This window comes from Sus scrofa, chromosome 1, assembly GCF_054392235.1.
Source record: "Sus scrofa isolate SSC_HxYL_T2T_F1_AM1 chromosome 1, Sscrofa_HxYL_maternal_Yorkshire_Landrace_v2.0, whole genome shotgun sequence".
Taxonomy (NCBI): domain Eukaryota; kingdom Metazoa; phylum Chordata; class Mammalia; order Artiodactyla; family Suidae; genus Sus; species Sus scrofa.
In genome coordinates this window covers 38991357-39016409 of record NC_139383.1, presented here as the reverse complement: position 1 = coordinate 39016409, position 25053 = coordinate 38991357, and the positions used below count along the sequence as shown (strand labels likewise).

General features: G+C 37.4%; 1 protein-coding gene across 28 annotated transcripts in view; it reads left to right on the top strand.

The window, feature by feature from the left end:
• The window catches only part of NKAIN2 (sodium/potassium transporting ATPase interacting 2), a 1025455-nt gene that overhangs the window by 48967 nt on the left and 951435 nt on the right, over positions 1-25053 (top strand). For 5 of the 28 annotated variants that reach the window (XM_084957985.1, XM_084957927.1, XM_084957904.1 and 2 more), the window contains exon 2: positions 14242-14264. The exons of 19 other annotated variants lie outside the window; for them this stretch is intronic. Coding sequence is in view for 2 of the 9 variants with exons in the window: in XM_084957955.1 (XP_084814081.1) it covers positions 16924-16962 (39 nt within the window). In the remaining 7 variants the exon portion in view is untranslated. Of the gene's footprint in view, positions 1-1485; positions 1511-14241; positions 14265-16548; positions 16963-25053 lie in introns of all 28 variants that reach the window. 4 more of the 28 variants (XM_084957955.1, XM_084957944.1, XM_084957997.1 and 1 more) reach the window with 3 other exon arrangements.

The following is a 25053-nucleotide window of genomic DNA, read 5'->3' as shown; positions in this document are numbered from 1 at the left end:
AGGAAAAAAAATGAAACATGCAGTTTTTTCTTTCATTTAAGAGAAGATTTTTAAGGAGTTCCCGTTGTGGTGCAGCAGAAACGAATCTGACTAGGACCCATGAGGATGCAGATTTGATCCCTGGCCTCACTCAGTGGGTCAGGATCTCGAGTTGCTGTGAGTTTTGGTGTAGGTCACAGACACAGTTCAGATCCCACTTTGTTGTAGCTGTGACCTAAGCTGGCAGCCACAGCTCTGATTCGACCTCTAGCCTGGCAACTTCCATGTGCTGAAGCCCTAAAAAAGACAAAAAAAAAGAAGAAGATTTTTAAGTTTGCAAAAATGTAAGCAAAAAATAACCTATTTCTACCAAAAGGGAGTTAGATTGAGGGCAAACTTATAGTTGGTTATGTTTTTATAATATGTAAAACCTGGTTATGTTTTTTGTTGGTTTTTTTTTTTTTTTTGGCTTTTTTTTTTTCCCTGTCTTTTCTAGGGCCGCACCCAGGGCATATGGAGGTTCCCAGGCTAGGGGTCTAATAGCAGCTATAGTCTCCAGCCCATGCCAGAGCCACAGCAAAGCAGGATCCGAGCCGCATCTTCGACCTACACCACAGCTCATGGCAACGCCGGATCCTTAACCCACTGAGTGAGGTCAGGGATCGAACCTGCAACCTCATGGTTCCTAGTCGGATTCATTAACCACTGTGCCACAACGGGAACTCCGTGGTTCCTGGTTATGTTTTTAACATTCTACCTAATTGCTTATATAATTATTCTCCTTCTCAAAATAAAGAGCAAAAGAGTCTTGGATGTCAAACATCTCAGTTGTGTTTGAGGTACTCTCCTGCTTTGAAATACACGTTATTAGCCATGTACAGTACTCAGAAAAACAAATGCATTATATAGGATTTTATTGAATATCCAAAATGTTTTCTTGTTTAGGGGAACAAAAGGGAAAAAATTATACAATGAAACTTCATTTCATCATTCTGGAATTTGTATGTGGTGGAAAGGAACCCCTTCATTAATTTTATTTGGTACTTGAATAATTTATGTACCACTCTTCAATGTTTTCCGGTAGGGCTGTTAGAAAAATATTCAAAGTATATTCAAGATAGGATTTTATAGCTTTATGCAAAAGGAGAATGAATTATTTCTTTCAGACCATTAGAATTATTGCTGTTCTTTCCATTTCACAATTGGCCATGGTTGCAAACCAATAGACTTCTTCCTTTTGTGTGTTTTAAGTGCAATGGCAAACCCTATACAAATCCCTGAATTCAGGTGGCTTTGGACAACTGTTCTTTTGTACTTGCACTAAGAAAATTACCTAATCTGAGAGTTGTGAACAGAGATTTATATGTATACAAGTAGAAGAAGAAAAAAACTGAAATTTCTTCTTCTTCTTTTTTCCTTTCCTTTTCTTTCCTTTCTTTTCTTTTCTTTTCTTCTTTTTTCTTTTTTCTTCTTCTTTTGATCATATCTGTGGGAACTTTAACACAGCCCTCTCAGTGGGACCAATTTGCAGGTAAGATCATCTCATAACAAGGTACTTTAGATATTCTTAATTAAATTCTCTTGGATGGAGTCCAAAATAAACTGGCTTAATACCAAACTCTACCATATAGTGAATGTTGTGAAAGTGAGATGTCAGAGTATAATATATGCTTTTTTTTAAGGCATCATAATTAAACATGGGCAAATAAGGCTGAAAGGAGCAACCTGCTTTACAGTGCTATATAATACAGCTCCTTTGGAAACCAGGCAGGTCTCTGCCCTTATCACTGCAGGGAGGAATTCAGTTATGATGGTAATTCACACCTCAATAACTTTCTTTTATGGCATCCATCCATCATCAATAGTAAGGCTATACACAGTCTGAGAAGGTTTCCCACGTGTGACATTCTGGATAGGGATCCCATCTCCTGAAGACAGTAATGCAGCCAAGAGCCAGAGGAACCACTGCACTTCAGCAACTGCTGAGACAGTCCTAAATAACCCTGAACACCCAGGCTGCTGAGGACTTTTAGAACAACATTTCAGTCATTTTCATCAGCAAAAGGAAAAAGAGCAGAGCTAACAGTAGCAACATCCAAGGGATCCTCTATTATCCTTCAGACCTTGGCTTGAGTTTTCTTGGGTCAGTTATTGTGTAACCTTGTCCCACATGCATTTTTGGAGGTAGCTCTAGTGCAACTTTCACCGTATGACAGATACAGGATGAATTCAGAAAGCATCATTGAGAGCTCAATTTTATTGGCCACGGAACTGTTGGGTATTTGTAGTAGATCATGGGCAAATTCCATGGTAGATGAGGTGGAAGTGTTAATTAGCTCACTGTGATTTTAGGAGTATTTATCTACTAACATCGGTAGCTATCCAGTTTTGCTGTTTCTCTCCTTCTGAGGTGGTAAGATAATGCAGACAAGACAAACTTTATCTGGCTTTTTTTGAGACGTTATACACAAAAAATAATTTGCTCTGTGTGGACTGCCGTAACAAAAACCTGACTGGGTGTCTTAAACAACAGAATTTATTTCTCACCATGCTAGAAGGCTGGAAAGTTGTGGATCAGTGTGCCAACTGATTTGGTTCCTGGTGAGCATTCTCTTCCTGATTTACAAATACCCCCTTTGTACTGTGTCCTCACAAGGTGGAGCGAGAGAGCTCCTGTGTGTCTCTTCCTCTTCAGTAAGGGTGCCAGCCCTTTCAGATTAGGGGGCCCCACCCCAGTGATCTCATTTAACCTTTATCACCTCCTCACAAGTCCCATTGTTTTGTTTTCCTGATGCACAGCAAGCCAAAGGCTGAGACCCTGAGGTTTTCAGCAGGAAAACGGTTTATTCACAAGGCAAACAAGGGAGAAGAGGGGAGGACATGTCTCAGATCTGCCTCCCAGAAGGTGAAGGGCTTGAGATATTTATGAGATAAAGAAGCAGGGTAGTCTTAGTTGTGGGAAGAGGTGATTGGAGGTAGGAAAAAGTGATGTAATCGGTGTTCTGCACAAGTGTATTACATGCTTCTTCACAGGATGCATGTTTAAAATAAAGGCATTCAGCAGGATCTCAAGGTGGAGTTTTCAGTCCTCTGACATCAAAAAGTCATTTATCGGACACCTGCTCAGCCTCAGTTTTATGGTCAGTGGTCCTAACTAGTTTTAGCCAGTTTGAACTGGACAGGAGCCAACTCTGAGTTCCTGCCAAATAACTTCATTCCTCTGTTACTATAGTGACTTATATGTCAGAGGCAGTATCTATAGGGGGTTAAGGAGTCAAAAAATAAAGTGAGTTTGGGTCAATGAAAGCAAATTACAAGTGGAAGGGTTTTTGTGTGACAAGCTCAGGAATTTCTGTTAGTCACCAGTTTCGGTTAACCCTCTGAGACACAGTTTTAGGATGGGTTTTTTAACCCTATGAAGCACAGGTTCGCTATCTCCAAAAACAATCACATGGGAAGTTAGGGCTTCAGCATATGCATTTTGGGGAGATACACACTTTCATTTGGTAACAGTGTGTATACAATTAGATGAATGTATTCTTTTAGACTTCCTGGGAACTTAAGCACTTCTGCATCTTGATGTCTTTGGTAATGATGACTGATTAATTCTCTTCTACAGTTGTCCTCTGCATGTAACCCTCACTTAGAGCATTAGCTGTGCTCCATGTTGGAGGGTCATTCTTGTTCAGAAACTAGGGACATTTAAGTGCTCTTATGCCATTAATTTATTGAATCCTGAAGTCTGTATATCTGGAGTTTTTCCTCACAATTCCTCTGAATTGAGCCACCTTCCTCTTGTCTGATCTAGTCCTATATCCCAGACCTAGTAACTAAGATCCTAGTCTTGGGATACTCAGTGTCATAATCCATGCCTTGGTTTACTGGTGTCTTGGGACAAAAGGTGTTTTTTTTAAACTTCTTTATTCAAATATCAAACACTTCATTGTTATTTTATTATCCTATCACTGTGCTTGGGGGCAAGAACCACAGATATGAATAAGAAATTCAGTTTTTTTTTTCTTTTTTTCTTTTTCTAGGACTACTCCCACGGCATGGGGAGAATCCCAGGCTAGGGGTCTAATTGGAGCTGTAGGCGCTGGCACACACCAGAGCCACAGCAACTCGGGATACTTAACCCACTGAGCAAGGCCAGGGATGGAACCTGAAACCTCATGGTTCCTAGTCAGATTCGTTAACCACTGAGCCACAACGGGAACTCCAAGAAGTTCAGTTTTTTTTTTTTTTTTTTCATTTTTAATCCTCCTCTAATGTAACACTAATATCTTACCTGCCTGAACTAAACTGTTAGCCAACTAGGTATTTTATTTTTCTAGTTACTATCTGTTGTGGAATAGACCTAAATAAATGTGTAGTTTCAATATAGGATACTAAATGCTAAAATGAGGAGGGGGTTACAGAGTGATAGAATAAAACAGTAGGATAGCCAAACTTGACTTAGAGTCTTGGACAAAGCTTCTTGCACAAACTGACAGTTACTTGAAGTCTTGAAGATGTAGCATTAGCTAAAGAGTTTGGAGGAGAGTGATTCTGGCAGAAGGAACCGGGTATGCAGGACATGTTGAAAAACTAAATGTCTGGCTGTAGCATGAGTTATGAGGGAGGGGTGGTTCTACCTGGTTTTTACTAACATCGTCTAGGTGTAGGAATTTGGATTTTGAATCCCCATTTTTGTAAGGTTAGTTCTCTCTGCTCTCTGCATCTCCTGCCAGAAATCCCCTTGGGCTGCTGATCTCTACCAAATCTCTACTACATGCCTCCCCTTAACCATTCCTAGGTAGCTCACATATACATGTGTGTTTTCTGAATAAATGCAGTAACTTTCAGGCTGTTTAGGCTTAGATTAGCACTAGACAGATGTATAGGGGAAAGGGGCTCGGTTTAATCATATTGCATTGATATATGTGCTTGATCACAAATGCCATTGTCTGGAGAAGGTAACCAGTCTTGAGTTGATGGCAAAGCTTACATATTTGTTTATATCATAGCAGCATAGAATTTTCATATTGGAAGGAACCTAAGAGATAACCTGATCCCAGCCATGCTGTGCAAGTCTAACAGAGTTGATCAAGTCTAAGGTCCCATTTTGAGTTCCTTCTGTATCATGATGTGGCTTCCATATTTATACAGTGTTAGAGCTATACTCTTCATCAAGAATTATTTTCAACTTAGCACAATTTGAGGAGATGTTTGCTACTGTAGGCAAGCCTGTGGCTAAATCTCAACAAGTGAAGCTGGACTGCCTTACTTAGTTTGAGTGGCAAAGGGAATATCGAGTGAAAGAATTAAACATTACCCAAGAAGAAATCTGTGTTAAGACGCTGATTGGAAGATAGCTTAACTCTCAATTGAATAGATACCTTTTGATTTTTCTGAAGGGTCATTTTAGGCTTTTGAGACAAATAGATGTTGTTGAAGTGGAATGTTTTGATTATAATTTTATATACTTGGAGTCTTGTCAATATACATACTTTTTTCTTCTTTGCTGATAGCTTGCTACATTTCTGAATTGAATGCAAATACTATCAAGTGTGTTATCTTCTATGATAGGAAACAATTCAATAATATAAAGAATTCAGTTGTCTGTGATAGTTTAAGAAAGACAGAATTCGAATTGCTTAAAAGTCTTTTTACAGAAATAAAATGTAATAACTTTCAAACATTTCATAAGTAGATGTGCAGTCATCAAAAAGAATAATATAAAAGCAACTTGAGAAGTAGAGATTTAGCAATTTTCGCTTTATGTGATGTATTTCTTCTTATACTTATGCCAAATACTGTATTATTTATCTTCAGCAAATTGCATATTTTGTATTACTTTTCATTTTCTTGATTTTTATTATATACCTTATACTTCTGATAGTTGTAGAGAAGAGGCCATATCAGTGATGACAAAAGTTTCTAAATAAAAAGACTAGATGGACAATGTTATATAAAATTTTTGTTTCTATTATTCAACTTATATTTAAACCAGTGTTTTTTTCTTTTCTCTTCAGCCTCTTTAAACACTCTCCATTCTTCTTCCATGAAAGCTTTACCAAGTCTCTCTGACTCATGCTAATCTCTCTCTTCTTTGAATTCTGCCCACTCTGATTTTATAACTATCCTTTTGGAAGCTTACATTTTTACTTGAATGTTTTACATGCATCTTATTTTCTTAACTAGAAGAGCACTGTCTTTTTTGCCCTATGAATGTGCTGCTCTTGGAGCAGAAATCAACATGTTATGCTGAGTTGGAATTAGGCTTTTAACCTTGTCAATTTTAAGTGTATGCAAACCTAGATGTGATGGAAAAGTCTGTGAAACAGGGTAAATTGAATGGTTTTCCTTGCTAACTTAATTCCTCATAGGCTAAAGGTATTACCTTCTTCCTGCTAAACCAACTAGGGTGCTGCTTTTGCCTCACCGCTTTAAAATGAGCCCATTTCTTACTTCTCTGCTTGTGAGATCATAAGGCCAAATAAGGGAGAGATATATGTAGCTATGTGCTGTTTTGATTTAAAATCCCTACCCCACAGACTTTCCTTGAAATCATCTAGTCTAACTTGTAGACGTCTGTTGCATAGACTTCTTCTAATCCTTTGTGATCTGCGTTCTGCCTTTTAGAGGTGGTATTATCTTAATTGTGATGACATAAGTGATCAGATGTTAATAGGAATAAAAATGATTTTTATATCAACACTGCATCAAGGAAAATTAGGTTTATACAGGATGTGAGAGCAGTAAATTCTTCAGAGAAAAAAGTAGCAAGCAGTATTTGCAGATGGACTTCTTGTCATTACAATATTCTTCATATCCAGGCTTCCTGGTGAGATTGCTAATGGAAAATACTGTTGGAAATTTCTTTCCTAGAGGTATTCCCATTTCATTTACACACACACACACACACACTCTCTTGGTTATTCTTTTTTTGGCAAGTATCTAGTGAGTGTCCACTCTGTGCCAAGCACTCTATATCTGTGTCCTTGAAGATGGGGAGGCAAGGTTGAACATGTCTTTGGGATCATTCAGGCTAGCCCACTGTGTAGGATGGCTAAGAACTGAAGTAAGTTGTTGCCTACACACAAATGCTTTTTTTTTTTTTTTTTTTTTTTTTGCCTTTTCCAGGGCCAGACCCACAGCATATGAAGGTTCCCAGGCTAGGGATTGAATCAGAACTACAGCTGCTGGTCTATACCACAGCCACAGCGACGTGGGATCTGAGCCGTGTCTGTGACCTACCCCACAGCTCACAGCAACACCAGATCCTTAACCCACTGAGCAAGGCCAGGGATCAAACCCGCAACCTCATGGTTCCTAGTCGGATTCGTTAACCACTGAACCACCACGGCAACTCCTACACACAAATTCTTTACCTCAGAGTTCTAGGCCTTGACTGAAAAGCTAAGCACTTCCAAATGTGCTTGCATCTCCTGCTAAATCCTCCTGGGTTGCCGTAAACAATGCAAGTGTATCTCCCATAGTGAAAGTACTCCATGAACGTTTACAAGGGAAAGCACATTTTCCAGTCTTTCAAAGCAGTTTTTCACAAACTGACTTGGGAGAATTCTCAATATGTTCATGCCAATTTGCTGAAAGATGGTAGAAAGGAATTAAATCTTATGATAGTGATGATTTCCTTCTCCTTAGCTCACAATTAAAATATTTCAGCCAAGCAAAAAAATAAGTATTAATGTACACAAATTGCTTTACTATTCAGCAAAGGGATCTGAATAATGTTACTATTATTAATATTTTTAAAATAGACAACGTTTTAGAGCAGTTTTAGGTTCATGGCAAAATTGAGAGGAAGGTGCAGAGATTTACCATATTCCACCCCCCCACCCGCCTTATTTATACATAGTTTCTCCTATTATCAACATTTCCCAGCACAATGGTACATTTGTTACAATTGATGAACCTACATTGATACACTATAATCATCCAAAGGCCATGCTTTACAATAAGGTTCACTCTTGCTGTTATTCATTCTATGGCTTTGGACAAAAGTATAATGACATATATCTACCAGTATGGTATTATACAGAGTTCACTGTTCCAGAAATCTCCTATGCTTCACCTATTTACTCTTTCCTCCCCTCTTGGATTTTATGTTTTAATGCTTCAAACCAAGTGGCATGTTCCTTTGTAGATGGAATTCTGTGCCTAGAGTTCAAAATTGTGTTCTGGTTCTACTACATATTATATGACCTTGAGTGTATCACCTAAAAATTTTCTTAGAGTTTGTTCCCTTTTCTTTAGAATGATTAAAATAAATATAGTTTTGGTCTCTAGGGATTGTATTTGTGAAAATTATTTATAAACTGTCAGGAATTATACAGATGTATCATTGTGTTTAACTGTTGGACCAGCTGTCACTCAGAACTCTTGATTTTAATATTAAAACTGATGTATCTAAAATTCAGACCTAATAGTCTAAAAGTGATGGTTCCCTACACTGGTCACATCAAGAACTACCTGAAGAGCTTGAAAAAAAAATCATTACCTAGGTGATGGGATGGGATTGAGACTAGGAATACACACACACACACACACACACACACACACACACACACACACACACTATATATATATACATACTTTTTTTTTTTAAGCTCTTGCATGATTCTGTTGTGCAGTCAGAGTGAGAATTGCTGGTATAAGTGTCAAGTCCTTCAAACAGGAGGACCATTTTAAATGATCAGGAAACAACATTCCAATGCCTAGCACAATGAACTCCAACTGTAGCCAAGAAATAAATAGCAGATATTCTTTGTTGAAAAGCTCTTATAATGGTGGGTACTGTTAGATGAAGGTGGAAATACTGCCACAAAGAGTATGCCACAGTGATTATGAAACTATACTCAGCAATGCCTGGAAATATTTTACTTTTGTCTTTTGGCTAAGATGAAAGATTCTTTAGAAACCTGTACTGGAGCATATAGCTTGGATTGTTGAATAGCTGTACAAATGGATAATGAGATGCCAAGGAGGAGGAGACAAGGAATCTACAGACTAATGCCAACTTGTGTGTGACTTTGAAGTGTGAATGTTAGCACAGTGTTGCATTCCATTTAAGAACTGGGGATCTTTTGACAGAGACCAGGGAGGTGTGCTAACTTTCAGGGTGCACCTCCATTTCAGGTTAGACAGAATTCTGGATGGTTGGCCACAGAGCATCCATATTTGGAGAGAAAGGAGTGTAAAGCACAGCATCTCTGCTAATTTTGAAGAGGTCTCACTTATGTTACATCCAGAGTGAACAGAAAAGCTCTCAGACTTAGTGATATTTCTACTGAATTATTCAAGCTAAAATTGACATGGTGTCTTCTACTTAAACTTTCCAATAATTTCTTGTTTTCTATCAAAAAGTTAAAATCTCATTTTCTTGACACTCAAGGGCTTTTGAGAGTTTGACAACTTGGTTTCCCTTTACTCTACTTGTTCAATAAGTCCTATCGTTTTGTTTAACCCTTAGGAAACCTATCTCATTCATCTTTGATTCATTTTTAGTCACCCTTAGAAATAGGAGAAATGGTCTTATTGATAGCTTTGTGCCTTCATAAGCTGTTCCTGAAATGGGTTTCACGTGAAAGTGGTGTATTAGAAAGTGTTTCTGGAGAAACACCAGTTGCAGTGTGGGCAAGTAGACATGGCGTGGAAGGAAGAAAAGCAAGGGTGAGATTTCCAGGAAAATCCCCCAGAGGTGGGGCAACATGACTCAGTCTTGCAGGAGAGCTCTTGAGACAGGATGAGGCACACTTTGGAGTTGTCTCCAATTAGGAGGCAAGGAGGCTGTAGTGTTTATCTTCATCCCTTTATTCGTCGGCTAAGGGCTGATGATAGGAAGGCAGCATAATCTCTCTGGTGCTTGGCAGTTTCCATTGGTATAGACAAAAGGAGCCTTTCCACATGGAGCTACAGATGCTGATGTTGGGGGTCAGAGCACATTGGAGCTGGTGTGTAGAAAGCTGGTGAAGGGATCCAAGGGAATATGGGCAGGAGTGCCATGTTTTCTTAAACTTGTATGTTAGATTATTTCTTGGATTAGAAGTTTCTTGAAAACATATATTATGTGATTTCTCTTCTATCACTAACCCCTGCAACACCTTATCCAAAATATTAAAATTAATGCCTTAAAACAGTATTTATTCAGTGATTGAATGAATGAGTTAGGGTTTCTGTTTTCCTTTTTATTCTATCTTCAAGTGTTTCTTTATATCTCTGCCAGGCCTGTATATCAAGCTACAAAATATGTGTACTGGGAATGTTATTGGATGTGATGAGAACTCTCTCATGGTACTCCTTACAGAACCCCCTGGGCTCAGTCAAACAGCAAGGATGGCAGGAATCCAGATTAGCTGTTATGTAGGGAGCTGACTTGAGATGTCTGAAGGTAAAAAAGGACTAGATCACATTTTCTTACTTAGCTGGGAAGGACCAGAAGAGAGCTGCTGATGTCAGCACTTGGAAGTTGCCAAATTATTATTATTACTTTTTTCTGAGCTAAGGGCCAGTGTTGGGTCTACAAGTTAATGTCACCAGCAGAGTCCAGCATTTTGAATTGAGACAGTGAGTAATCAAAGGACTCATGCTCATTGTAGAAAATGCTCATTGTACCTACCCATGCTCATTGTAGAAAATGGCCTTTTTGCTGCTTAGTTGCTCTAACTCTTCCTTGCATGAGCCACACCCGTTTTATTTTAGTAGATGCTCCTCTTGCCAAGAGTTCATGTCAAACATTTCTCGTCTCTTCCAGGACTTTATTTTACATACCCACTGTCATGGAAAACTCCGTAAGGAATTCTGGGTGTCTAGAGTAGATGTGGTGCTCTGTATAAGTTTTTGGAATCAAGAAAGGAATAAGTCAAATGTATGTTGTTAATTAAACACACAAAAAAAGTTGCCTCAACTTTTGAAGACAGAATGGTAACAACCAGACATTCTCTAGAGTCATGTCATCATCGTCATGTTGAGTATTATCATTGATATACCCCAAATAAGCACCATGATTAGTTCATAGCCCACATTTTTCATACTATGCACCACACAGAATAATAAATAAAGTCACATATTTTAATGTGAATGGCAAGTTGCTGGATCAGTTTCCTATAACTGGTTAGTAATACTTTGGAGAAAAAAAAAGATTTCTACTGTGACGGTGAGAATGCAGTAATTGCCCCTGTGAAAAAACATCCTACTTCACCTTAATCTTATTCCCCATGAGTGGATCCATGCCAAAGTTTACTAAAATGTAATGCCCTTTTTATACATAATTCACAAACCTACAATAGAAAAACTCAATGGTATCTTCAGCTTGCAGGCAAGGTACATAGTTAAGAAAATCTGAGTAAGAATTGCTCAATATTTCTCAAGTGCAGTGGTCACAAAGACGAGAAAACCTATAGGAAATGTAATATTAATAAAAACGAAAGCAGAGAATTAGACCAGACATTCCGTTCATTCATTTCACTAACATTTTTTATACTATAATGAAATCTTGGTTATTGCATTATCAGATAAACAGAAGCAAAGCACTGTGTTAGAAATACTAGCCTTTTCATTGTATTTATGGAAGCATAAGGAAAAAATAAATACAAGTGACACTCAGGTACTTGGAATAATGACAAAAAGGAGGAGAATATTCAGTAGAGAAAAATCAGACTCATAAAATAATTCATTTATGTGATTTCTAATGTTTATCGGCAGTTTACCTTTGAATGGTTTTGTGAAGGCGGATTTTCCTTTTCTTATTTTTCTCTTAGAGCAGGGTAACAGGTTTAAAGGTGAACCATGAGGGAAATTTAATTTCAAAGATGTATGGGAATCAGTGCTTTCAAAACAAAATTTGAAATATACTTTGCCATGCCTTTTTATGCTGTACAAAATCCATCATTCATAAAGCTACTGATTTTGACAGTGCCTCTCTGCAACACAGGACATAACGCAGAGCAATCAAAAGGCATTTTAATTTTTAAAATGCTCTCATCTGCTTTTCCATTGCCTTTGGTAGCTTATACAATTTTAGAACACATGCCGCATGCCAAGTTGTCTGGCTTTATCTTCTCTATAGAGGAAAAATGTCACCACAGCAGTGTTGACTCTTTGCTGGAAATGGAGATTTTTCCATGGATCAGACATTATGGACATCAAAATATTAACAATTACAATGATTAGTTAACAGTATTTGCTATACTTAAGTACTTTTTATATTCCAGGTGGCGTGTCAAGTCCTTAAATACATTTCACATTTTATCTTCAAAGCAGTCATACATAATGCTCATCAATATACACAATTTACAGGTCAGGGAGGTGACACCCAGAGTGCACAAGTAACTTGGGCAAGGCCCTGGATATTAATGGTGAACAGCAAAGCAGCTGGGGGGAGCACCATAGTTTGGAGAGGGTGTGTACTTTCCTGAGCTTTTCTGGGATGACTCATAAGGTCATTAACTTCATTAGATCTTCAGGCAGCTCCTTGAAAGATGCTCAACCCTGAGAATGATCTAAAGTAGCTTTGGTTGGGAGTTCCCTGATAGCTCATTGGGCTAAGGATCTGGCATTATCACTGCTATGACTTGTGCACTGCTGTGGTGCGGGTTTGATCCCTGGCCTGGGAACTTCTGTCTGCCACGGGTGCAGCCAGAAAAAAAAAAAAAAAGTAATAATAAAGTAGCTTTGGTTTTCTGGGCATTACCTTGACTGGAGCAGAATCCGGGGACTATTCCTGTTATCATCCTGGCCTGGACCAATCACTGAAACAGAAATGTTCTCTTTGGAGCAGCATTCATACCTCTACTTTGTCCAGAATGTCATTGCAGTCTAAAATCAGAGTCAGGCAGGTCGAGATGAGTTTGGAAAATGTTAAAATAAAATATTACACAAAGAAATAGTGTAAAAAATCCCTTTACATAAGTGAATGTCATATCTTAAGCAGAATTTGCAGTAAGTCTGAAATCCTTATTACTCATTGCCATAGGTTTCCAACTTACTGCATTTCTGAATTTTCCTAATAGCATCTCCTCTCTAATTTTGATGAGTTAAAATATTGTGAACAAATATTATTGCCCTTCTATCACAATACATATGGCTGAGGCAAACTTAGTGAAAAATATTCTTGGATGTTTTAAGTCTGACATTTAGAAATTGGGTGGCACATTAAAAATACTCCCAAGGTGACATCATATTTCCTACTGATTCTGGGAACCAATTTGAACAGCAAACATTTATTTTTTTTTTAATATGAATGTCACTTAAGAGGGCTTTGACTGTTGCAAATTGACCCAGAAGTGATGGGTGAAAAATGATATTATCTAGCATGTTTCCTTTATGGTTGGAGGTCTCCGTAATTCTCAGAGCACCATATTGCCACCTGTCCTTGTCAGACTGTTAAAGACCAGCCAGCGTTACTACGGTTCCCTGTCAGCCACCCTTATTGTACTGCACGTGCCATGTCTGAGGATGATGGAAATGAGACAGATATGCTGGTGTTTTTGCATTAAGGAGGCAGTTTCTGAGTGACAAGGCTATTTGTGTACCAAGCACATAAATATTGCCTGATGATGTCTGAGTTCACTTGGATTCACTGGAGAAAACTCACATGAGTGCCAGAGAATTAATTGCATTGCTTAGTCTTATGGTGAATCGATTAAAATGATGGCTATATTTTGAGGAATTTTTGGTTGGCCTTATTTGTTATACCCTGCAGGGTGTAAATGCATTTTTAGCATTTATCAGGGTTATGTTGTTTTGAAGTTTTACAATTAAGTGCATTTTACCCTTCCACAGTGTATTTCACTGCGTGATAGTTTCAAGTGACCAATTACTTAAAGACAACAAATTCAAAGTAGTAGTTTAAATGTTGCCTATATTCTTGATTTCTTTAGATTTCTTACATTTCTACTTATCATAATGAGCTGTCAAATTTATATGGCCTGTTTATTTTAGACCTTGGAACAAAACCTCTCTCTTGTTTTCAGGTGCATAAGGCTAATAAATGTTTGAGAATTAACTAGAGGTCTCATAATTTTTCTGAAAACTTTGTGATCCCATAACCCTAATGTTATAGGTTTGTAAAAACTGTTATTGTTAAACTGAGGTGTGGTCTGGAATATAAAATAAATTTTATTTGTCTTCACCCTCTGTCTCGCAGTACCCAGAATCTAAATTTGTGGTTATCCAGTTATTATGATTTATCCTTGTTTTAATGAATAGCAGTTAATAAGATAATCTCTCATTATTAATGAACTTATTATTTGATTTCAGGAAAATTATTGAAAGTAACATTGGTATGTAAGTATGTCTTTCTTTATAAATTTACTCTATGTTATCACATCTATGGTTGCTTTTTGGAGAAAAATGCAAATAAGCAGAATCTTGCCTCAGGGTGTCTGGCTTACAAATTACAACATTGCACAAACCATTTGAGGAGAAATTGTTAATGGATTGGAAGATAAATAGTGTTTCTCATGAGGTTGTGTTAACTCCATAAGTCTGTATCACCCCACATGCTTGTCAAACACACAGATTCCTGGCTCCACCACAGCCCTACTGTTGGGACTAGCCGCTTATAAAGTGCAAGCCCCCAAGTGATTGAGTGCACTTAAGTTTGAGAATAGCTGGTATCTTTCAGTGCCCTCCTTCTCTAATTAAGTAAGTTTTGTCACATTGGCAATATAAATAGCTTTGTGATTTCTGGCACCTAAAGCAAAAAAAAAAAAAGAGAGAGGTTCCTAATTTTCACAATAATTAGATCTAGATTTAATTATCTTCTTTCTTATATTTTTATTTCTCATATTGAAGTATAATACTCTTAAAAATATTGAAGTATAATTGATTTACAGTGTTGTGTTAACTTCTGCTGTACAGCACAATGATTCAGTTATACATGTACACATATCCATTCCCATACATGTTATCGCAGGATATTGAGTAGATTTCCCTGTGCTACGTAGCAGGTCCCTGTTGGCCATCTGTACCATATGCTGCAGTGTGCATAGGCCAATCCCAGACCCCCAATCCGTCCCTCCCCCCTCTGAGGTATAATACTCTTAAAGTGTTATTTACTTATTTTTTGATGGGGGAGTGTGATGGACTGCTTTAGCAATCTAGGAAATCTGTGGAACCTCTGTCCAGAAGAATGCCTGTTTCATTTTTGTATACAGTCAGGGGTTTATGAAACACCTGGAGCTCATCATGGTCCATAAAATAAGAATCCCTGTGCCAGTAGGATCTATCTCATAATTAATATGAAACAGGCCTGTGATTTAGAGATTTTTTTTTTTTATATGTGATCATAGTTCGACAGTACAACCAAGCACTTTTAAATGTGTACATTATTTTCTGGTAGTCTATAATGGTTCCTAAGGATCTATAAGCATGTAAAGCTGTAATTATGAAATTAAAAAAATGGAGTTCTTCAGACAATGCATAGTGGCATCAGTGTGTAAAGTGATTGCATTTACTCAGTACCATAGAAATTCCAAAAAATTCTTTTTTTTTTTTTTTGTAGAATGATTACAACCAGAGAAGAATTTATGTTAAATCAGAGCATATTGTCACATCACATTGACATGGATGTATCTCATAAGACCTATAATAAATTTTTACATGAGAAGACATTTATTCAGTTCTTTTGGATATAAACCCCAAAATGGGACAGCTGGATCATATGGTAGTTCTATTTTTAATTTCTTGAGGGATCTTCATAGTTTTCCAAAGCAGCTGCACCATTTCACATTCCCACCAACAGTGAGCAAGGGTTATAATTTCTTTAGAAATGTCTAAAATTGTCTTCTGGTACATTGCTGCATTCTATTTGCTAATTAAAACAAACAACAACAAACTCTGCCTCTATATTCTCTGATTATATAAATCAGAGAATTGATTATATATTGTATTTACTATCATCAGGTATTTATGCTTTCCTTAAAAATTGAGGAAGTTGCTATATTTCCTATGGTCTAGATACTTTAAATAATTTTGGAATTCTCTACTCTTTAAAGGTTACAATAGAATTCTTCTGTGAAAAAAAAAAGATGATTTTTTTATGTTCAGAAATTTATTTGACACAAGACAAAACACACAGTCTTCTAGTATAGCTCTTCTGAAGGTTCAGCATGCTGAATAAAGACATGTTTAAATAAATGTTTCTTAGGAGAAAAAGACCACACGTATGGAAGCATAGAAATATCAGTTGTATTCATCAGACACACTGCAGGCCAGAAGATCAAAGCTTCTGATTTCATAATTTCATTTAACCTCTCCAAAATGTAGTCAGCTGCCCCGAATGTCAGTACAATTGTGTTTGAAGAGTGAGAATGACACAGATTATTGGCCTGACAAGGCTAACCTGCTAAACAAAGATATACTGGGTTTATCTGATGACTTGGAAAGATAGTGTGAATGTGCTGTTTCTTCTGTCCTTTTGAGAGTGTCTTAGGGAGATATGAAACTGATAAATGATAAGTATCCACTCAGGGGAAGAAAGGAATTTAAATGTCTTCCCATGTATTAGGTCCTAAACTGTCCTTCCAAGCATTATCTTTTTAATTTTCTAAACCTATTTTGCAGATATGAAAATAGAGGCCAAGAGTATTTAGAGGGAAATATAATTTGTCCAAATGCACGTGTGCACTTATGGGAGAGGATGGCATGGAGTTGCAGAGGAATGCCGGCTGGATCAAGTTCAAGTATTGCATTTAGAGCTATGCAGACCATTCTCTCCTTGGTAGAAGAACTTGAGAATCTAAGCTAAAAGACTTCAAGTCAGACTTTGTGAATCCAATTAAGACCATATTGGTCCAGTATTGGAAAAGAATAGCAATGAGCAGGAAATGAGTTTTACACCCTGTTGAAGAGGATTGTGGAGGCAGTATCAGAAAATTCTTGAAAATAGGGGGTATTGTGCTGGAGACTTTAATTCAGGGCGGGGCTGGGTAGGCAACCATGATAATGGGAATGGCTCGGAGACCTGCAAACATTCAGGTAGGTGAACTCATTATTTTGAAAGTCATTCTTATCCAAAAGATAAGATTTTATCAATATCTCTTTCTAAATACTTATACACACACACACACGAACTTCTATGTTGTATGATTATGTATGTGTATGTTTGTTAAGTTTCTTGTTATTTTTTGCTACTAGAATACTAGTTTACTATTTAAACAAAACAAGTATCACCGAGGACATGAAGTACGAGCTCATTTTTGTTGAGCGATGTAAGAAATTAAGTCACAAATAGAAGCTATTCTTTTGAATCGCTATAAGAATTAACTGTCCCCTTCAGCAGAAGTACCAATTCTACATGATCAGTACATTCTTTCCATGTAAATTGACCTATATGGGAACCAAGTCACAGTCAAAAAAATACATGATGAGTTGGGTGAATCAGTGGAGTTGGTCATGACGGAAATACTCCAATGGACCCACGGTTTTCAAAGACATACTATGGTCTCTTAAGTTATAGGACCTCACTTTAAAGAGACAGTCCAATTCTTGACAGATTTCCCCAAATCTCTTAAATTATAGGACCTCGCTTTAAAGAGACAGTCCAGAACTTTGACAGATTACCCCAAATCCTGTCGAGCAGCATTTTTAAGAGTGTGTCGAGAGGAAATAGTTTTGTGGTTGGCTGTTGGTTTTGTTGTCCACCCCTAATTCATCTGTAACACTCTTCCACTGATTGCTAGGAGAACAGTGATCAGCTAGACGTTTGCCTGTTTCCTTTAGAGAAGGGGTTTACTTGCCAGTACAACCCCTTCTCTTTAGTTAGAGAATGTGGAGTGCCTGCTTTATCCTGGGTACTGCGCTGGAGGCTGGCATCGGCTAGTCCTGAGAACCTCACCAGCATCAGCAGAGCTCCCCAGAAGTGCAGGCTGGAGAAGGAGCCACATGGAGAAATGATGCATCCATCTCCCTCTGCAAGTGTTTCTCTGCAATGAAAAATATGTCAGGGGGCATCCACACAATATGTAACCTCCAGAAAAAGTAAAGAGGGCTGACGCTGAGGTGATTGAGAACTAACTGTACCAACATGTTCCAAAGTTTTCAAAGGTTAGTGTACATAATAACCTCTAGTAAACTTCCTGGAGCTTTCCACATATGAAAAATGATCTGTCCTGCCTCTTTCTCTTGCACCCTTCTCTTTCTTTTGTATTTCTTATATACTGTCTCTTTGCCTCTAATTTAATCCAGCTTGGTGTTTGTCTCCTTGAGGAAGCTAATGGAAATAATAGCTAGTGTTGTGGGAGTGCTTGCAGTGGGCCAGCCACACTGCAGGGAGCCCTCCCAAAGTCGCCGCTCCTCACCCCAGCACTGCCTGGTCGGTGTTCTCCACAGATGTCTGGTGGAAGGGGAAGAGGCCAGGTGGATCTACACTGACCAGTTCCTGAATCTGTGTTCCTTCCAGAGCATGCCATCTCCTGTGCTTATTAAAGGAACGAGGGGCAGAGGATTATTTTTGTATAAGTGCTTATCTCAGTTACACCAGATCCTCTAAATCTTCTGTCTACTTTTATTTTTATTTGTTTTATTTTATTTTATTTGCTTTTTAAGGCTGCACCTGCAGCATATGGAACTTCTTGGGCTAGGAATTGAATCAGAGCTATAGCTGCCGGCCTGTGCCACAGCCACAGCAACAGCATATCCAAGCCACATCTGCAACATACACCACAGCTCAGGGCAACGCCAGATCCTTAACCCACTGAACGAGGCCAGGGATCGAACCCGCATCCTCATGGACACTAGTCTGATTCATTTCCGCCGTGCCACAACAGGAACTCCCTCTTCTGTCTACTTTTAATAAAGACTCATAATAAATTACAACCAGAAGAAGCAAATGTAAATGTCAACTGAAGCCAGAAACAAGAGGAAGTCCATTTTATTTTAGAAGCATTTCTTAGAGGTGATGAGCGCAGTTTTCTAAATATCTATTCAGTGTCTCATATTCTATTGTGTGTGTGTCCGAAATGAAGTAAGTCTATAAAGGGCAATCATGTAAAATGTATTCATGTATTTCAAGTTAAAATTTATGATGTGCCATAATATGAGATGTCTCATTAGTTTATCATCCTGGTAATACACTACTAGAAGACATTTCGAACTGACAAAATAAAGGCACATTTTTTCTATTCCTGGTAAAAACAATAACCTGAAAGTCACACTGAATTTTATTGACATTCTACCCTGGGTAATGTTGAAATAAGTATTTCTAATTCTGTCATTTTAGGGGGTAAATCCTAGAAGATATGTCAGATAATCTCATAGTTAGATAATTAATTTCATTGCTGTAATTTACTTAGAAAACATCAGAGTATGAAATGTAACTTGTATGTTTTTTTTTCCTTCAGATTATGTTGTGCTATCTGGACTTTAGGTATTGTCATAACACACATTTTTGGTTAAATTTTGTTTCTGTTTTAATCCCCATTTAATTTATTTTGATACCTGATTGGCATCAAAATTTTATTTGTATTATAACATTGCTAGTTAGCTGTGTATTGCAGAAGTGAGGAAAAATTAAATAAATAAGGTTAATAGATTTGATACTGTGTGTTTGATAATTTGATGCCAGTTAGAAATCTGTATATCTGAGAACAACTTTGAAATGAAAAATGTGCTTTTATTATTAGTAGTATAACTACCTGCATCCTCCTGGAAGCTGTAATATAATCAAGCAGTTTTCAATCCAGATTCTGGCTTTGTTACTCACTGCATTATAAGCTGTGTATCTTCTCTCAGCCTCAGTTTTCTCATATGTACAATGGGAGGACTGCTCATTCATTGTTGTCCTGAGGAGTGAATGGCATTTATAAAGTGCTGAGGAGGGTACATAGCACTCCCTGTGTCACTGAAGCTCCATAGCTTAGAACTGTCATTAACAGGCCCTTCCCCTTCCCTGGTGTCTCTGTAGCCAATCCTATACAAATCCAGTTTTCCCTCCTGTGTTAATGCTGTTGCTCTTGCCCATTTTGATTATCATCACTTTATTCCAGACTCTTATCACTGCTTACCTGGACTGCGGTTGCATCCTAACAAGCCATCTCATCGCCTCACTCTTCCATCTCAGTTCATTGTCATTGCTGTTAGGGTACCATTCATTCATGATGGATAAATGGTAAAACCTTTACCATATTCTAATTTTTTCTAATATCGTTTTGCGTTCCAATATTGCATCTTAGCACTGCTCCACTGTATATTCCCTCTGAGCTAATAAGCTGAACTTCTTTTTATTCATACTTATTCTTCCTCATTCGTTACTATTGCTCTTGAAGTTCTGTCTACCTACAATAGCCATTCTTACAATCCATTTCTCATGGTTTACTTCCATATTGGATCCCCCAAAACATGTAATGTCATCATCTTTGTACCTCAGAGACTTTGGTTTCTGTCCCGTTATAGCATATACCTTTTCTTTTTCTAGCATGTATTATAGTCAGTCATGTAGCTACCATTTTACCCTTGCTATACTGTAAAGCTTTCTTTGGATAAAGATTTAGTCTTATTTACCATTGACTCCCTAGGAACAGTTGGGGCAATACACATAGCAGGTGGCCACTGAATTATTATTTAATTGAATAGCTACATCTCCAAGACCCCCGCACCCTTTCCTGTTATCTATTCTGTTTCTAAAGGTGTACAAATCACAATAATCACAGCCTGGTCATTTTCTAATGCCAGATGGTCTCTGCAAGAATCCACAGGAACAAGGATAGAAGGTTGGAGCTCTATGGAAATGGAGGGGAAGACAGTTTTTTTTGTTTTTTTTTTTCGTTTTTTTTTTTTTAAAGCTTCTATAGTATTAGTATATATTAAAATTGAATAATGTTGATTTGAGTTTTGTACTGTGTTAGTTTGGAGGCTCTCTGCCATGTCACTGTTTGTCTTAGGTAACTATAACAACACTGTAGACTGGACTTCAAATTCACTTACAACCCCTCGCTTCTTAACTTTTACTTTCAAATAAGGTTTCCTTTTGTACCACTTTATTTTTTATAGACAACCTCTATGAACTTTACATTTGGACCAAAAAACTGGATAATTATGATATAGAAGGATTTAAAAAGTCTTCTGATGCCTTCTTGGGGTTTGCAGTATCCTCAGTTAAAATGTGATTAATGATCTCACTCCTGAGACAATTGTTTGTAACTAAAGCATTGACTCACAGAGAAGCTGCTTTGACCTGTGGGCAGTGCTTGGAGCAGAGTAGGTATATCCCTTGTCCCTGTCCTTGCCTGAAGCTTTTCCTGGGCCTAGAAAAACCCAGCCCATATGCCCATGCTCTGTGCTTAGCACAGCAGTGCAGCACTTAACTCTCTCACCTCATAGATACAGGCACCATCTTCATCTTCTGTTCGCCTTGACGGTGTCCATCTCACGATGGAAAAAGACACTAATTCACCAAAGCTCAGTTATTTCTACTATAGCAATAAAGCTATGTTATAACTCAAGTCATATAGTTATCATGACATATATATTTAAAGAAATAAAAGAAATTCATATTCTACATTTGTACACTTCTTTCTTTTATCTGTAAAGATCAAACTGTCAAAGAGCATATGATAATTTTTTAAAAAACAAATATTACCTCCTCCAGCCTGAGTTTACGTTTTCTTTTTTGTTGTTGATTCTTTGCTTGTTTTATTTTCCTTCCTGTTATTGAAGACATGGGGAAAGCATAAAACAAAGTTCTGGGATCTATAGTCAGTTTCTCTCAGATTGCAATAGCCTGTCTTAAATATTATAAGAAGTAGTGAGACTATAATTGGTTCCAGTGTTGTGAACTTTATGTTGTAAATAAATTGGCAGGACAAGGTGGATAACTTATAGAGTGAAATTTAATGATCCTGTCCCCTCTGTTTCAAAACCAAATATATTATCTTTTCATCTTTGGCTTCTTAAATTCATTCATTCACTGATATTTATTGATGGATTTCCACCTACCCAGTACTGTAGGAGCTGGAGGGATCCTAGTTAAACGCAGCCACATCTCTATTCTTCTGGAGTGGTCTAAGCCCTTTTTTGGCTGCTGTGACAGACTACCATAGATTGGGTGGCTTATAAACAACAGAATTTATTTTTCACAGTTCTGGGTGATAGGAAGTCGAAAATCAAGGTACCAATAGATTCGGTATCTGGTAAGGGCGTGCTTCCTCATGGCAGTCTTTCTGCTGTCTTCACATGGTGGAAGGGAGCTCTTTGGAGTCTTTTTTTTAAGGATACTGATCATTCATAATGGCTCTTACTCTCATGGCCTGATCACTTCCCAAAGGCCCCCACCTCCTAATACCATCACATTGAGCATTAGGTTTCAACGTATGAATTCTCAAGCGACATTCAGACTATAGTAGGAGCTTACCTTTTGTAGGGGCAGAGAAGCCATAAACAAACATGTGGCAGGGCGAGAGGATAGAAAAAGATGTGGAGGACTCATGATGCAATTTCATTTAGAATAAATAGTCAAGGCAAGTGTCTCTGATAAGGTGTCATGTGAGCAAATTATGAATGAAACAAAGGAGGGAACCACGTGGATGTCTGGAGGAAAAACATTCTGGGAAGGGTAAATGCAAAGGCCCTGGGGTGGAACTGCACATGGGAAAGTAAAAATTTAAAAATATAACAAAAATACAGATTAGATAAATTGCACATATATTCACTACCCAAATACTCTGTATTTGCTCCTGAGACCAAAAAAAAAAAAAAAAAAAAAAAGTGCTACCTGAATCTCAGTTAACCACCTAAAAATTAATTGGTTATATAGAACAATCGGTAAAAACATTATGTCAACATTTAATAATTAAACTTTTACATAGCCAATATCCTGGTTAATTATCTTTGCTTTTGTTGAGGCTTTATTGCATTTTTATGGTCATCTGTGCACCAAGAAGCACTTTCACATTTTTTTCTGTTCTTTTTAATTAAGTTAAATGAACTATCCTAGAAAAGACCAGATATTCTTAGGACTCTTTTAGTCAAAAAAGGAAAAAAATATTGTTAGAAGTCTCTTAAAATTGTCAGCAGGTCAAACACAATTTCTTTTGATATGAGCAATGCATGAGTATGAGTATTGACAAATTAATATATAAAATGTCTATTGTGTCATTTATGAAATAAGTCTCTTGGAAATTTTGATAATTTAATTCTAATGCTTGATTTTTTTCAAAGCAATAAATATTACAAAGTTTGCAGAAAGTCATTAAATACTAATAAAAAGCTGTATCTGATACTATATCAAGGTAAGATGTCTTTAATTTCAGCTCATTCTGAAAGTATCCTAATAGAAAGGCAGCTGTACAATGGCATCTGTTCTGGCATTTTTACATTATTTATTAAGCTATATTGAAATCTTTACCTCTTAAACTTTTCTTGTAACCATGCTTTAATTTTTATGGTTGATTCAAAACAAGAATAGAGATGTATACATTATATTTTACTTATTTTGCTAATTTTATTATTTGTTGAATAAAACATTTCTAAATCTTATCTTTAATATAATAAATCCAGTTTTTATTTTATTTCATTTCATTTCATTTTTCTCTTTTTTGGCCTCCCACAGCCTATGGAGTTCCTGGGCCAGTGATCAGATCCAAGCTGCAGTTGCAACCTAGGCTGAAATTGCAGCAGTGCTGGATCCTCAACCTGCAGTGCTGGGCCAGGTGTCAAACCCATGTTCCAGTGCTCTCAAGACGTGACTGATCCCATTGGGCCACAGTGGGAACTCTAATCCACTTTTGTTTTTAAAAATAATAATACCAATACTCTGTGGAGTAACCTTCAGAATTTCAAAAGGTTTAATATATACTATGTAGTTAGGTAACCTTCTAGGGACCATGTGTTTCCAGCATTCTGTGTCAAACCATTGCTGCAATGCCAAGGTCAGCAGTAGTGGAGACAGTTGGAAAGAGGCATGGCTTTGTTAAATAAGGGGAAAACAAAAATACATGAACAAGTTATAGTTAGGGAAGATTTAGAGTGTGCAAGTCATTTGAAAAACATAATTTGTGCAAGGCAAGGTTTTTCAAGACTTTTGATTATACAGTGTACGAAAATGTATTTTCTTCTACTTATGTTTTCTTAGACAAATAATCTAGCTCTTTTTGCAAAATGGTAGAAAACAAATTGCTCCCAAGGGTACCTAAGAAGTATTCTGTAGATGGTTTTGCAGTAATATCTCCCTAGAATAAACTAACAGAATGATTTATTGCTTTGGTAAATCTGACTTTTCCCATGGCAGATGGCTAGAGGCAAATTTTCCCTCATGCATTTCACTTGAGGACCTTACATTCCCAGCTTCCCCTCTTTCCTGTACCCTCAATTTCTCCCTCATATCAGCTCTTTTCTCTCTCCCTTCAACCTCTGTTCTCATTACCCGGTATAGTAAAAATATAGTTTATATTCATTGTCCCACTTCTTCAAGTCCCTTTCCTTCCTCAACCTATTATAATCTTCTTCCAAGACACTCCACAGAAAGGTTCTAAGGAAACAGGTTAGGCTTTTAAATAGCAATCATAGCACCCACTCTTTTAGCACTTGACCCTCCTGTTGCCTGAGCAGCATTTGGCCATGGGCTACTCATGTTAAAAGTTCTTCTTCTTCCTTATTTATTATAGTATTACTTCCTTTCTCTGGTTTGCTTCAGCCTCTCTGGGTTGCCTTCTTTCAGCTTTTTAAAAAACTTACTTTCTCATCAACCTCATAAATTTGTTATTTTTTTAGGTTCTGTTTTTACCACCAACCTTCCCTGTTTATAAAATTCTCTGGCTTTTCCATGGTGATATTTCCATAACTATAGTTTCCATAATACTGTATAAGTAAATGATGCCCCTGTTCCTCTGTAGACCTTGCCTCTGGGCTCTAGAGTGTCATCTACTTTTTTGCTGCTGAAACTATAACCCAGGGACACATCTTAGTTGTTCAAAACTGTAACCCAGGGACACATTTTAGTTGTCTGAAACTATAACCCAGGGACACATCCCTCACCATCCCCATCTAATCAGCTATGAATTCTTCTTGATCCTACCTTCTGAAGATCTCTGTCTGTCTCTCTCCTTTTTTTTTCTTTCTTTTTTTTTTTTTTTA